Source organism: Syngnathus scovelli, chromosome 11 (genome assembly GCF_024217435.2).
Source record: "Syngnathus scovelli strain Florida chromosome 11, RoL_Ssco_1.2, whole genome shotgun sequence".
NCBI lineage: Eukaryota > Metazoa > Chordata > Actinopteri > Syngnathiformes > Syngnathidae > Syngnathus > Syngnathus scovelli.
The window spans coordinates 10123625-10140259 of NC_090857.1; the positions used below are offsets into that span (position 1 = coordinate 10123625).

Below are 16635 nucleotides of genomic sequence, written 5' to 3' on the forward strand. Positions count from 1 at the left end.
AATAGCAACATTTTTTTTTCCGCTATATCTGGGTGGGCTTGTTCCCCGTAAATAGTTGATTAACGACATGACAGTAATGTGCCAGCTTTAATATTAGTACACACATTTGTAGAATGTTGCTGTGTGTATGGTTCCAGCCCTCATTCTTCATCATATATTTACTGTATTAATTATCACTCTGGCTTGGCACTCCTGGAGTCATTTTAGCACACATCTGCATTTTTAAAATGCTCCTCTCAACAGTGCCTTCTTCTAAAGTCAGCCTTCAAGGCACCTGCTTGTTGCAGGATGGTCTTAATAAACAAGATTACACACAGAGTTGCATAACAAGTGCGGTGAATGACTCAGACAGGATTCGCGGTGCAATGCGATGCCCGCAGTGTGGCGAGCGATATTTGAAAATGAAACTGTTTTGCAAAGTGCGATAAAATTAGCTTAAGTGACACATAATTTCTCACCAGCGTCCATTTTATTAGCGTTCTAAACAGCGGCGGAGAATTAACTGCCCGTGGACCCGCACCAAATCAAAGACCCAAGTCATAAACACCCTGAAATAAATACAAGAAGGAATTTAGTAAATATTAATGAGGTTTTACATATCTCTCAGATCACTTGTCTTAAATCCTGGTGTGAGAATACCACCTTAGATACTGCTTTCCATTCAACTGTTTTATATTCATGATTATTGTTGTAGTATTTTTTTACTATTGTGTTTACATAGGTCACAAAGCTAATTTAACTTACAAATTCGGGTTACGTCCCCCTCATAAAAATTGTCATAAACCCCCAGTGCAACTTATTTTAAGCATTTATGTGTTTTATGCTCTTTCTGAATTGCCACAAAATGGCTGCCGTCTAAATAGGACTTCTCAATCATGCATTTCAAACCAATTGCGAGGCAAGCTTCGCTTGTCACGGAGGAGGCGCTCAATTTCGCCGGGGTTGTTCGTGGAAGTTAAGAGTTTTTGATGTATGTCCATGCTCTATTTTAAAAATCGTTTAGAGCAACACAATTGTTTCAATTGCTCAAAACGTCTGATGAACTGCAAGATTTAGTGTAGACTTGTGAGATTAATTAGCTGTCCAGCAACGCGTTATTTCTTTTGTGCCGCGTTGTCCTTTGTCTTGGATACGTGTTTGTGGCTCTCTTCTCTCAGTGAGAATCAATAATTGAAAGAATGCATTATTCCGCTGTCATTTGCATTAGCGATCCCAGGTGATGCGTGTTTACGCCGTATCGGTCCGTTCTGTGTGGCTGAGTCGCAGAACACATGTTACGGGAGAAATACGATCACGCTAATTAGCTGCGAGGGTATTGCTTTGCGTGCGCGTAGAGGCCCTCGAGGACGGCTGACCTCTTGCAGCCCCTGCTGCCTCGACTGGCCCTTTCACATGATACCCACGGATAGCTAGAATCCATTATGCAGCATGTATGCATAAGGGTCGCTCCAATTGAAATTCCAGTTTCACTCGAGTTCTTCAGCCACTGGTTATTTATTAATCTGCTTTGTCGCAGTAGTAAGTATTTTTTTTTAATCCATGAATTTTCTATACATCTTCTCATAAGTGTCGTGGTTAGCTACCTATGGGGATCATTCATTCCAGCTCACCTTTGGGAAGAAAAGTGAGGGATCTCCCAGTAGAGCAAAACTCAGTATTACGGTCATAATCTAATTAAATTAGTTTATTTATTGTCAGACAAATGAGGCATTAATCATTTTAGAAATAGAGTTAATTTTTTAAAATTTTTAATTTGGTGCCGTTTTTAACCTGCCATATTATATATACGCACTATAGAACCAATTGTAAGGATATATGTAATCAACAAGCACTCGTGGAAACATTTGTTTCCATTGTTAGGCTCTTAATTGTTGTTGTAGTTTTACAGCAAAAAGGCTAATTACGATCAAATTAATCTTTCCATTGTGATACAAATTAAGGATAATCACATTTAAAGAGAATCCTGTTGCATCACGCACCGTAAGCGCGGTGGCCTTGCAGGTTTGGAAATGCTATCAGCTTTTCCACCATTCCATTTATTTACTTTGATCAAAGTGACCTTAATTAAGAAATCATTTTTCAAATGACCTTTATACTAAAACTTGATTATAACAGGCTCCTCTTGATGCTCATTTACAAACTAAATGCATTTTCTTCAAGTTTCCCCCCAATATTTTTTTCTATTTTCGAATCCATTGCATATATTGATTGTATGTGGTTGACATGACAATGCGGAGGCGGGAAGCGTTTGCCCACAGCATGCGTTGTTGTATAGGTGAATACGAGGTGAAGAAGCTAGTGTTCCCCTCAGGCGAACAGCAGGTGAATAAGTCATGGTAGGGCCAGATGGGATGTCAGTGAATTTACAGCTCACTTTCACAGATATTCCGACAGGATGCTATAGATGCGACTCTTGGTTACTCACGGAACAGGAAAGGGAGCTTACAGCGTTTGCTGACGCTACGCATTCAGCTCTCGAAGGCCGCATCGCCTCGGTCTATCAGGTTGAATCTTTGATGAAGTGAGAACAAGTCTTGACTTGACCTACAAATATGAATCAGCGACTCACAACTATTTTCCATGATAACCATGTGTGGTGTAAGTGAGATGTCTGAAAACAGCAGGAGTTAAAATCCACATACAGTACACTGTGCTGGAAAATGAAGACAATATAGTTTCTGATATTAATCTGGACGCTATAAACTTCTCATTACACCTTCAACCTGCCCTTTCTCCTCTGCTCCCTTTTATTTTTATCTGTCTTTTTTGCGCCTCTGCTCCCATTTCTATTTCCATTTGCTGGTCGGTCGCCTGTCCCAGCGGGCCGCTGCAAAGCGTAGCCTAAATATACCTGCTCTACATCTGTAACCTTTATCATTTCTCCTTCCTTTGCTCGCTGGTTAACAAGGCTAGAAAAGTAGCACGTCCTTTTAAAGGTTAAATCTTTTTTTTTTTTTAAAAGGTGATGAGGCAGTGTAGCAATGCGGGGGGACACATGCTGGACGGAAGCCAATTGTGTTTGGCACAAACCCCAAAGGGTCATGACCTTGTGTTTCTTTCACCGGTGGCCGGCTACATCCTTCTTTCTTCCCGGGAGAAGGCTTTGGTGAAAACAGCCCACTTGCGTTTCTTATCGTCATATGATCCCTATGCCCCTGCACACCTCGACACTATTGATCATGAGTGAATTATTATGTGGCAATTTGCATCCTTTTTTCGTACAATCTGAAAACGAGGTTGAGGATGGATGGCAGAGAATGTAGACAAAAAGTATATAAATAAGGAAAAGTCAGGTTTCATTAAAATAATCCGACAGTCAACTGTTAGGGCAAAATCTTTCCCAAATGCTTACAAAGTTTTTGTATGAATGTGACTCAAGATCTTTGCATTTATCAATGTCAGACTGATCTAAATTTGGATCCGTTTTTAAGGTCAATGTGACCCGTTATTGCACTCATCAGCTCCAAACATCTATTTTGCTTCTGCATGTCCCATTTCTTTTTGGGAAGCTGAAGATTATCGTAGCTGACTTTGCGGACAAAACGTTTGACTTAGTGGTGCCAGATCACCCACCATTTCTTCAAATCAAATCCCCAGCGTCTGATGGGTGCTAATTTCCAAACCTCGCCTTCTCTCTTCCCTGATGATCATACTAATGACACCCTCCTCCCTCCAAATCCGTTCCTGTCTGATGAAGTCTATTTAATCTCCGTCCCACAAGGGATGTCTTGTACGGGAACAAGGACAGCGTCTCCTGGTCCTGTAGCCATTCAGAAGGTTACATTGTAGGTAAGAAAGAGTGGTAATAAATTTGGAGGCAGACAAAATGGAGAACGATGTATCCCAAAGGACAGGTACGAAATGCGCTATAAAAACAGATACAATATAGCTTCATGCGGGTTAATGTGTGAATTAATAGTTGTAAATCAGCGTGCTAATATTTTATGAAGATTATCAAGATTGTGTACAAAGAACTCCTTCAGTAGCAACTTGACAAGAGGCCGCCATTTTGTGGGATTTAAAAAAAAAAAGAAAAAAAAAGGATGAACTCAAAATTTCAACGCAACAAACTTTGAAACAAATAGATCGAGGAGATATTTGCAAATAATGATGGTTGACCCTAATTCAAAGACATTTTTTTTATCACATGATCACACATGATCATACATGATCTTGCCATCAGATTGCTGGAAGCTGTACACACAAAAAAAACGGGTCTAAATTGAATCATAAGCGACTATCAATTTGAATGATTAAATTATGATGCCATCCTCATCTTCCTATCCAAGTGCTTCTTCCTCTACTATTCCATCGGACATTTCCATTCAGTTCATGTCCCGAAGAATACTCCACTTAGAAGATGGCGGTGTGACAAGTTGACAGACGTGATGCTGTTAGCTGCAAACGCACAGTCCCTCCCCGGCTATAACCGGGTCGTTTCTCTTGGCGTCAGCGCTTTTCCTGGGGTGACCTCTCGCTTTCTTATCCGAACACTCAGTCGGGTGGTAGCAGGACTGTCTCCATTTCAACACATGTTTTTAAGATGCAAAAACCTGGGAGCAAATCCAGCTCTGCTTTGCTTAATAAGGGCATATAATTCTCTCATCATGAGCCAGAAACCTTCCCCATGTTTATACATAGCAAAGGGGGGGGGGCATTGCTTTGAGGCAGTGAAAATATCAGACTGTCATGGCTGTCAAGCAACATGACTGCCCCCCCAAAAGAAAACAAAAATTGCAAAGATGCTAAAATAGCCGCGGCTTTATCAGAACTGCCGGATTTGTGAAATCAGTTAATTACTGTTAAACTACTACTTCCTCTTTCACTCAATACAGCACTGGCGTGGAAAACAGCATTTGTCCTCATTAGGCTTGCGGATAAAGTGCAGCCTACCCCTTAAATAACTTTTGGGCATTAGGTGGAAGACACTCTTGACTGCTCTCGCGGGTTCACTGTAATACCAAAAGATCAGAGATTGAGCAAATGTCTTACCAGTGACGAATGTCTCACCTTGAAGAGCTTAACGTGGCTCCAGTTTCTCTTCTGACAGAAAAGATAAAAGAGTGTGGAATACCTACCTGTGTTATTTCAGGACTATTGACACAGATGAATCTATGCGACAGATGGATCATTTGTAATTGTTTTGGAAAGGACTTCAAATACATTTCAATAAGCTACCATTTTCTTTATGGTTTTACTGCTTATGAGCCTAATTAAAGAAATACTTTAAACAAAACAAGACAAAAAATACTTTTAAAAATATTGCTTTTTTCCATCCAAATACTTCAATAGCAAGAATTGTAGAACCCACACACTATTTATTTTCTTTGTTGCTCTTGTACTGGACTAATGATGAGTTTGGCCTTTGGTTACCATGACGACTCTCAGTGTGTAGGAAAGACAATGAAAGAGTTGTCGCCATTAATACATAGAAGAAAATGCCAGCAGGTTGATACAATTTTAATAGCTGACAGTTGTCCTTTTTGCTTAACTGTTATGATTATTTCATGACTCTCTTGGCGACTTTGGATATAAAGGACTGTCCCCCCCTATTGTGTTGCGGGTGTATCTGATCCTGAGACTGAAACCAGAGATCTAGATGGGAGATACAGGAAGGTCACACACCCTTACTCCCGCTTTGTCAAGAGTACTCTCACTTTCCATTCCTCCCGAGGATTGTTGATTTATGTACTGTGTGCACTTTCATTACAAATTTCCGCAGAAGACTACACACTGCAATATTGTCTTGTAATAGTATTCACTATTTTAAATCTTAGACCACAGTTTGTGGAAATGTGGTAAATCCGAACTCCGTATGAATCCTTATGTATGAATTTTGAAAGTGCTTTTGATTTTTCTTTCGTAATTGTTTTTCTTGCATAACGTTACACAATCCCATTTTCCTGCATTTCAAAACAGAACAAAAACAAAAAATCTCAAGAATCATTGTCATGGTAACAAAAGAGTATGTGTGAGTGTGTGTATTTTGGGTCAGAAGATGGCTAATTGATGTATGACTACTTCATTTGTTCTTCTCACACACTTTGTTTCGTCTTTACAAAATTGCTCCTAACCTCGATGCCCAGATACATTGTGAAGTGAGATTACAGTGTGTGTGTGTGCGTGCGTGCGTGCGTGTGTGCGTGCGTGCGTGCGTGTGTGTGTGTGTGTGTGTGTGTGTGAGTATGAGTGTGAATGTGAAAGAAGGAGCTGTGAGCTGTGTTCTCTCACTCCACTCCGTTATCACTCGCATGAGTCAGACTCATAGAGCACAGTGCCTGACAGCTAAACTCACCCACTTGTACAGCTGCCCACACACGCACACACACACACACGCACTCACGCACGCACGCACACGCGCGCGCGCACACACACACGTTCTATTTTCTTCATTTGATCTGGCTTGTTGCAAAGCTGTTTAAAAGTGCTCTGAACATTGCATTGTTCTCCTGGGCTATTAAAAATGTTGCCTGCTGTTATTTTTTGTTTTGTTTTTTGTTTTTTCCATAAAACCACAACTTACAAATTTTGTTGCTGATAGTCTTCTAAAGAAAACGGTCATAAATTGATCATTATATGGTGACCGGCAAAAGTAAACGGTTGCTAACTTACCCTAATAAATAAAAAGCTAAAAGTTGCTATCTTACCCTAAAGAGTAAAACAAAGGAAAACATTTACACATTTATTTCCTGAATAAAAAAAATGGCGCAGTCCTCAGCCGTGCGCCCAATAGAGTGACATTCATCTGTTTGTTGTTTATTTCCTATTTATTTGCCTGTACAGTTCCGCAGGCCTGAGATGTGACTGCTCAATGGTGTGTGTGCACAGCTCCGTGTAAGCTTTCATGTGAAGTGTTGCTACTCAAGTCAATGCACATCACTTGGATCTGGCCTCATGCTGTGCACAACACGCCATGCAGCCATCCTTCCGTCCGTCCATACATCCATCCTTTCAATGGTCATTTCCATGTGGCTGGACCTGCTGTTGTGTTGGGTGTGGTCCGCTTCCTTCCTTCCTTGTTTCATCTCTTTCATTTATGAATGTTGCATGCTGGTAGTGGACAGCCTGGCGCCTCCCATGTGTGTCTTTTTTCTGACCGGGAAGCTGACATCTTCATCCCACTGTTGTCTTACAACTAACTAATAATAATTTAGTACGCTCGAGTTAAAGTGCACTCAAACAAATAAAAAGATAACTTGGCATAGGAAACCAATGTCAGATTTACAGATTGTGCTAATTTCATTATTTAATTTTGTTTGTGGCTCAGGTGGCAAAGTAGGTTGCCCAGTCATCAAAAGATCAGTAGTTCAACTTTGACCTCTGACTATTGAAGTGTGTTTCAATGCTGTATATCCTCCCTAATACGTCTTAGTGAGGAGCATTCTTGCCGTTTTCATGTCGGTCACTATCAAGGACACGGTGACACATTTCTCCATCTCGTAACGGCAGTGTGATAATTAGCCACCTTTTAGCCGCGCGCTCGCTGATGGCTTTTTATTCATGATAGAGTCGGGCTCCTCTCTCGGTCGCCGTGTGCTGTCTCTCTCTCACACACTTTCTCCCTCTGAGTCACACTTGAAGCCTCTCTGCCATTTTTGCTTTTTATTTCCAGCTCGCTTTTCAAAAAGCGACTGAGAATGCGCCACGGACGTATTGATTCACTTAACTTTTCTCACATCAATACGTTGATGATCATCACGGCGGCCTGTTGCCATGGCGACCCGAAGGGGGAAAGATGCAAGATCGAATACACAGCCGATACATATCATGAGAATTAATTTGAATATAAACTATAAGCCCTTTGCTGCTCTGCAAGGACATTTAAAGGTCACTGCGTCTTTATATCTGCCGGTCGTCTTTTCCTGTTTTCTGCACGCGTGCTCCTGGACACGCCAACAAGGATGTACCGCACACACTTAATTTACGGGATTCAGAGTTGGTTGCGGATACTTCCACACGAGTGGGACGCGTAGTGTTTCCATAGAGATCTATTTTTAGCCCCTGTTAAAATATGCCATCATATTCCTACTTGGACATAAAAAAAAAATCCTTATGCAGAGAGTGAGCGAGCGAACGAGGCAAGATCTTTTTCTTGGTTTTCATGTCCCCGTCTCGTTTGTTTGGAAGCAGGATGTTAGGTAGGCGCTGTTTGTCACAGCAGATTTGAATCAGAGCCAGCAACATTTGACAGATCAGCAAATTAGCAGCCATGAACTGTTAGAGGCAGAACAGACAGCCGCCGTACTGTCTATCTGCCTTTAAACAGCTCTAATTTTGTCTTACAAGAAAACATTAAAGATGATTATAATCCACAATTTGAAACCAAAAGTCTTAATGAAAAGTCTCCAACCTCTTTCAGTCAAAATCCACAAAACGCTAAAAACTTCGCAGACATTTCAAATAAAATTATATATTCTCATCACAATTTATGAAAATGAAATGTACTTTTTTTCATGAAAAGTATAACCTCTTAATAATAGCTGAGTTTTCTTTTAAATATGACTGATATGAGGCCCCCTTCAAAAAACTACTTGTCACATTTCTATTTCATCTTTCTTAAATTTCATAGTTTTGAGTATCAAGATACAAATAAAGCATGAATACATTTACACCTGAATATTTGTCTACTTCCGAGGTGTTACAGGAAAGTGATGAAACAGGCGCTGCTATGTTTGACTCAGTAGGAGCTGGCTAATTGCTTATGGCACAGTGTTGCGCAAGGTCCAGCATCAATAGACGTGCACGTGTTATGTCTGTCGTGTGGCACCCTTGCGGAAAACAATAAAAGGTGTGAAATTTAGCTTCATACTTTCTATTGGGGGGAAACTAACATCACCCAGTGGACAAACACAAAAGAATATAATAAATTGTTACATTGGTTGATCTCACTTCTTTATAAGCAAGTTTCACGCATGTGGAATATATCTTGTGTTTTGGTTCCCAGGCTTCACAACATGACACACAATTCACCTTTAATCGCATCACAGGTGCTTCTGACTCACCCGTGCATCAGCCCACTATTTCTGTCCACTCCTCAATGTACACTTGATGAGCAATTAGGTGGGCTGACAGTATTTATCTCACCCAACTAAATCTGCTGCGGAATGCTTCACTTGTGAAACCGATGATCTTCCTGGAAGGAATGAGTCGTTTGCACTGCACTTGCAAAATGTAAAAACAAATAAGAATAAGCGACTTAGAAAATGGATGGATTAATTTGATTTATGCATTCCTTCCATCAATAAATCAACCCCCAAAAAGCTTCCATTACCTTCAAGCACATAACATGACATAAAAGAGTTGTGTCTCCATCAGCACTGAGGTTAAATTCCAATCTCAGATGTTGCATCGAGCCATGAAGTCCCATTACACCGCAGCCCAGACATTAACATGCATGCGGGGCATTCTATTTTTTGATACTGCATCACCGCTAACCATGCTAATGATGGCTAACAGCAGTCGATGCAGTTTCGTCGCTTTCAACTAGCTCCCTCGCTCGCGTGGAAATATGGGCCACGCGCAGATTTGCATATTTATTGATTTTACATCTTTCCGCCGCGAAAGAATAAAAACCCTTTGATGCGGTGGGGAAATGTGTTTATTGACGACACGGCTGAAAGGACCTCAAAAGGTCATTAATTGTCCCACACGTGCACGCACGCACACGCCAAGCACGTGCTGGTGGTCACGACTCGCCGAGATGCACCAAAACATGCACGTGTACGCACCATGTGTGATGTGAAACGTGCAACTGCTGCTACTGTGTGAGCTCAGCGACAGAGAATGCTAGGTCCTCTCTCAGAGACAATTAAAAGGGAATGGATAATGATGCTATTTATAGACGGATCTATTTGTAACAAGGGCATTCTCTTACGTAGGAGTGGGGAATGCTTCTCTCTGATCCCCCCGCCACCCCACCCGCCCTCCTCATATCTGTTTTTTATTTGATAGTTCATCCACCCCCTCTTGTCATCCACTGCTTGTTTTATGCAGATGTGATGCGCACGTGACACGTTATCAGGTACCATCCAGGGGCACTCCCGGGAGACCCTGGTGACGCACGACCGCGTGACATAACGGCGTGCTGATGTCTGCCCTTGTGTGAGGGTGCACAATGCTGCTGTGCAAACACACTTTGGAGCTACAATGAGAAGCGCGTTAATTCTATAGATAGCCAGCCACGTGGTGTGCTTTAGATCCTGACCTCTTCTTTTCCACCCTTTCTTTCAATCACTGTAATTATGGTTAAAAAAAACCCACATATGATGTATATTTTTCAATATTTTAGGAGAACAAAACACATTTTTAAAATACATATTGGTATTTTTTTTATTGTAACACAAACGTAACCATTTGGATGAACAGGTGCAGTTTTTCTTTTTTTCATTTTTTTGTTTTCTTGTATTCAGGCCATGAGGATGGTAATATTAGTTTCCTATACAATCACTCTGTCTTCTTACTGACCATGGCTGTTTCATTTAATTTCTATCACAGGACTCACGGGTGCGCAAGGTGACTTGGACAAGAGGAAAGAAGAGTTTGGAAAAAACCTGATACCTCCAAAGAAGCCAAAAACTTTCCTGCAGCTGGTATGGGAGGCCCTGCAGGACGTCACCCTCATCATCCTGGAGGTTGCCGCTCTCATCTCACTTGGCCTCTCCTTCTACCACCCACCTGGGGAGACCAGCGGAGAGTGTGAGTTCACTTATTTTATTTTATTTATTTGCAAGTCACCTCTTCTGTGATGTCTTCCAATGTGGGAAAGGAGAGTCACAGCCATGGTCAGGTTTCACATTAGAAGGAGGTGGGGCGGCATTTCATCGGATTCACCGCGCATACTTGCTTGTGCACGGGCGTGTTAGCGGGAGGTTAATGGAGTGTCGCGCCGAGAAATAACCTTGGGCACCCACTGTCCATACATTAGCCTCCCGAGCCGTGAAACAGAAAATGAAGAGCCATAACGAGGCGCTGAGTCAGCGCCATCAGACACCACAGCTCGCAGTGTTATGAGAGTAATGGCACATGCCCTACCGCACCAAAAGTGACCAGTCATCATTTTGAAGTTTGTAAAAATGTTAGAGAATGACCAGAGGGAACAAAAATGGTCCAATTTATATTTTGTGTTTAGCATGCTTGTATAATCCATATAAATTCATTAGTTATTAAACACTTTGCGGCGTCAGAGTTGCATGATTGCGTGAATGTTTTGAGGTGCCAACTTTTTTTACTTCTCTTTTTTGTGACTGCCTGTTAAGGGAGCAAAGTTAGAAATGCACACTCGGCAAAAGGAGCTGATCATTATGCTCAAAGCTTAGTCGTAAAAAAATAGTCTCCTTTAACTTGTCGATGCATGTCGTGTGGAGATTGAATATTCGAAGCAAGATGCATACACGGCATGATGGTGATTTGCTTTTGATTTTTGAAACGATTGATTTCATGCATCATTATTTTTTGATTATGCGATGTCAGTGCAGCTGTAGATTTAAAAACGGGCTTTGCTATTGACAATTTTTACTTGATATGTTCCTTTTATTATAATATTTCACTTTTTTCTGCAATGTCATATTCTGTTCAGTTTATGTTTTAAGTTGGAATTTTATTTTTGTGTTTTTTTTTGAGTATAGCTTTTAATTATTTTTTGTTCATTTTAATTGATTTCTATTCTATTATTTTACTTACCTTATGACATTAAATAATGCAGGTTCCAATCCATTAGTTCGGGACAGTAATCAGTGACAATAAATCACTGTGTAGTGAAAAGTAAACAATGAATAAAAGTGCCGCTTTCATAGTCGGGGCTTCAGCACCATGGACAGCGACCATGTTGCTTCAAGCTGTTGTGGCGCTGTTATCACACGTTGCTCATTCATTGATGGGCTAATTCATTTGTGCATTTTCTAAGTTAAAGCAACAACATTCCAAATTAATAGAAATATATTGTATTTAAACTTTTTACCAATACAATGTCCACCACACAGACGCCGGTGTGTTGTGTATTTGTATAAGTGGATGATGACCCGAAGCAACATGTCCATCCAACACATTAAATCACATATAAACCCGTCTCGATTGGACAGCTTGCGGCTCGGTGTCGGGCGGCGTGGAAGACGAGGGCGAGGCGGAGGCGGGCTGGATCGAGGGCGCCGCCATTCTCCTGTCGGTGGTTTGCGTGGTGCTGGTGACCGCCTTCAACGACTGGTCCAAGGAGAAGCAGTTTCGCGGGCTGCAAAGCCGCATCGAGCAGGAGCAGAAGTTCCAGGTGGTCCGCGGAAGCCAAGTCATCCAGCTGCCCGTATCGGACATACTGGTGGGGGACATCGCACAAATTAAATATGGTATGTATCTGACGGCATGCTTTTTTATTTTTTTGCCCTTGAGTGCTTCCTCCAAATTCCTCCCTCCAAAAATTTACTATTATTGCTAATAAAAAAAAAGACCTTTTATTGATTTGACCAATGAAAGTGATACGATGAGTGTGAGTGTTATGCCGAGCTCGTGTGGTTTTGTTCTTAGGTGATTTGCTCCCTGCCGACGGAGTGTTGATCCAAGGCAACGACCTGAAGATTGACGAGTCGTCGCTGACCGGAGAGTCTGATCACGTGAAGAAGGCCGCAGATAAAGACCCCATGTTGTTGTCTGGTATGTCAAAGAGCTGGCAAATAGAATCCATTTTTTACATACCAATGTTCAAATGTCAGCATTTCCTCAAAAAAAAAAGAGCAAAGCCAACTACAATGTTTCCGTGTTATTTGAGGTTAATCCAAAGTATATTAATTGGTTGGTGTTCAGTTGCACGAAATCTTTCTTTTTATATCTTGCATTCCCTCCAAACACATTTAATGTGCTATCTTGGCATGAAATCAAACAAAGGAAAAATAGTTGTTCATTATAATTTCAAGGCTGACACTCTTCCCCTTTACGTGATGTTAACTTATCTCCCGAGCATTTTAAAGGTTTGCTGCATCAGATAAATCACATTCTGTAGCTTTAGGAGTTTCGCAATATCTCAGATTAAATTAAAAAAAGATGGCTTAATACCCCACTCCTCCGTGAATAATTAGCTGTGTGCCGTTTTGCCGCCTTCATTAATTAGCCTCAAATTCACCCAAATTCTTCCAAAGGTTAATCAGGGTCGTGTTGTGTGCGTGCTCTTACAGTTTTTGACCAATTATCATAATTGTCACCTATATTTCAACTGTAGCTCTATAGATAAATGTAAAGCCAGTGTAATCTGACAATAGGAATTGAATATGGTTTATCATATTACTATTATAAATAACTGGCCATTTTATTACTTTTTTTACCTTTCTTTGCTGATTGGCTGTTTAATGACTAACATACTTCTTATAGTGAGGCATCCATTTTGACTTATATTTACATATATGTTGCTAAATATTTTTCCCGACTGCAAGATACAAATTATAATAACAACATCATTTTTAAAACATACTTTTGCAAACAGGGCAAAAACAAAAATGTCTTACTTCCAGGGACCCATGTGATGGAAGGCTCGGGGCGCATGGTGGTGACCGCGGTGGGCGTCAACTCTCAGACTGGAATTATCTTCACCCTGCTCGGCGCTGGCGTGGAGGAAGAGGAGAAGAAAGAAAAGAAAGGCAAGCTATTCATACTATTTTGAGTTATTTGACTAGAATTAATAAACACGACTTATTTGTTTTCTATGGGATAATATTCTCCCACACAAAAAAACATTTGTGTCCACAAAATCCTATGCTTTGCTGGTGAGGTGCACCTCACCTCACCTCACCTCAGTTCACCTCACCTCAGGAAATGTCTTGTCCTTTACTTTGACTCATTGTTGCACATTTACCTTGAAGGAGACGCAGTGGAAGACGGACACCAGAACACAGGTAGAGTATCCTCTTTGTTTCAACACTGTGGCTGCCACTTTCAATTCCTTTGCCCTTTACTGTAATAATCAGCTGCAAGAAAAAAAAATTCTTATGCGGAGTCATTATAATTAGTTCAAATCCATTTAAACTATGAAGCATCCAGAGTTAGTCCATCAGTTAGTCAGTTAGCGACTCAATTGGTTAGTCAATCAGTGACTGAATTTTTCAGTTTGTTAGTAAGCCAGCCAATCAGGTGACAGTCATATACAATCGGTTTATCAGTTAGTTGGTTAGTTAGTCAATGAATCAGTTCGTCCCTTAATTACTTTCTTGATTGGCTAGTCAGTCAGTCAGTTAGTTACTTGGATAGCCTGTCACTCACTGAATAACTTTGTTGGTCAGTTGCTCAGTCAAGTGAATGAGTCACTTACGTAAGTTACTCGGGAAGTCAGTCGGTCATTTAGTCAGTTAGTTGCTTCGTTAGTCAGTGCAAGTTAGTGTGTGGGTTAATCAGACAGTTATTTATTTAGTTGCTCAGACAGTGATTAGTCAGTAAGTCAGTTAGTTACTTAAACATTTCTCCATTGGGTTGTGGGTTAGTCATCCATTCCATTCAATAGTTCTTTAAGTCTTGGACCGAGCTCAACATTTCTATAATCAGTATGATAAAATTACAAAGGAGTCGGTTGTCAATAAACATTGCATTCATGCCTTTCTATTGAAATATATTGAAAAGCACCTATTGTATATATTTATTTTTTTACATTTAAGTTAAAAGCACAGCACTTTTATCCTCCATTTTCTCATATACAATATATTTTACCTTCAAACTTTTAGTACAATTAGTAAAGACTTTTAAAACCCTCCTGGAAAAATCGCTGAGTGCTGCATTGCAATTACTTCCTAATTGGATCATAAAGGAAATAGGAAGTGACCACAACTAATGACAAAATAAACTTGTTTTTGTGAGCAGTAAAGTCATTCACGTGGAAAAAATCTCCTTGAGGCGTCACTATAAGCTCATTTTCTTTTACTTTCCAAAGTTTACATGGCAGCTGCCCAACAAATAAAATGCCTGCGAGATCTATTACGCAATATTTTTCCTTTCACAGTAAGTTGATCTACGTATGCTGATTCCTTTCCATAAATATGTTTAGACATATTTTGCGTCTGTCCAATGTTACACTTTCAATATTACAAATGATAAACACACCACATGTTAAATTAGCAAGACAGACTAAATAAAGATGATGAAAATGTTGACTGTCTTATAACCATGTTGTTTCTGTGCGTGTGTCCATTTGTGTTGGGCTTCCATTGTTACTGGCTAGACTGCTCGCATCCCCCCATCCACCCCATTGCCACTATTGCCACGGATGGGGCGGCGGGCTTTAACGCCCCAGGCAGTGCCAACCTTATTAATGGTAGGTTGACAAAACCTCTGATTCTCTTTCTGTCGTTATCTTTGCCTCCATCCACCGCCTCGTACTCGCTGCTTGGCTTTTTTAATTGCTACCATTTTTTCCCCCCCACAGTCTGGCCTTGTACTGTCACTCAGTGTCAACATTGATGATTCTGATTTTGTTCATTGTTATTCGTCTCTGAAAAGGATTTTGGTCGTGGTTGGGTTGCTTAGGGAGTAACACTGATGAGTTTGGTCACTGGGATGAAATGTTGGTGTTCAAATCTCAGTCAGGGTTCCTCGGCAAGCCTTTAAAATGCCATTTTCCAATTTCCAACCAGTGCTGCCATCTGATATAAAAACGGTGCCATTAAAAGCCTGCTCAAATTTTCATTAAATTATGCTTCCTTTTTTAAAAGTTACTATTGAATATTTATTATTATTGAAGAGAGTGCAATTATACTAGAATTATATTATTATCTTATCTTAGCATATAGTACCTTCATATGAAAAGAAATAAACTTTTAGTCTCAGCATCAAATGAGGATCTGGCTGCTCGAATTTTCATTAAATTATGCTTCTTTTTTTAAAAGTTACTATTAAATATTTATTATAATTGAAGAGAGTGCAATTACACTGAAATTATATTCTTATCTTATCTTAGCATATACCTTCATATAAAAAGAAATAAAATGTTCGTCTCAGCATCAAATGAGGATCTGCCTGACAAAAATCATACAAGAGCTGTCGTCTTTATTTACTTTAGTGCAAATCCCTCTCTTTGAGGTTTTTGCTGGTACAGGATGAAATAAAAGATGAACTCCTTTCACGGTGGCACCGCGGCGTCTCCAAGGAGACGGGCGCAAACGCGGAGCCTGTGCTCGACACAGCTGGGCGGTTATTTGTACTGTGACGGCGACCTTGCAGCGTCCCGGGATGCAGCCGTTTGTCATCCTCGCTGCAACTCTGGCGTCTGTTGTGCAAATCAAAGACTTTGCAGCCGTGTGGACTGCTCCAGCATACCTGTCTGGTGATATTTTAAACAAATCTGTCTTCATTTTTTGACAATTAGTGCTCATCACTGTAATTCGAGCACAGGGTAGATAAATGACATCTGCAATGCAGTGCTCAAGCGCTAATGTTACAGACAACCGGTAAACATAAGCAAGAAATATTTTTAAATTAAACTTCTTTCGTTGAGCAAGCAACAATTCACTGACAAATTAAATTCTCTGTCCCCAAACTTAAGTTTTGATTTTTTCTACCCCTTCTTATGTAACGTCACTGTGTGGGAGGCTTTTTTTTTTCTTTCAGGCTCTCTCTACCCTCCCTCCCTCCATTCTTCGCATATTCATTCTGCTTGACTTTGAGTCTGTGATG

General features: G+C 40.5%; 1 protein-coding gene across 10 annotated transcripts in view; it reads left to right on the forward strand.

Moving 5' to 3' along the window:
* The window catches only part of atp2b2 (ATPase plasma membrane Ca2+ transporting 2), a 73939-nt gene that overhangs the window by 30859 nt on the left and 26445 nt on the right, over positions 1 to 16635 (forward strand). For 9 of the 10 annotated variants that reach the window (XM_068652298.1, XM_068652301.1, XM_068652303.1 and 6 more), the window contains exons 3-6: positions 10495 to 10695; positions 12078 to 12335; positions 12514 to 12639; positions 13491 to 13616. In XM_068652298.1, the coding sequence (XP_068508399.1) occupies positions 10495 to 10695; positions 12078 to 12335; positions 12514 to 12639; positions 13491 to 13616 (711 nt within the window). Of the gene's footprint in view, positions 1 to 10494; positions 10696 to 12077; positions 12336 to 12513; positions 12640 to 13490; positions 13617 to 13838; positions 13872 to 15184; positions 15278 to 16635 lie in introns of all 10 variants that reach the window. The other variant, XM_068652305.1, reaches the window with a different exon arrangement.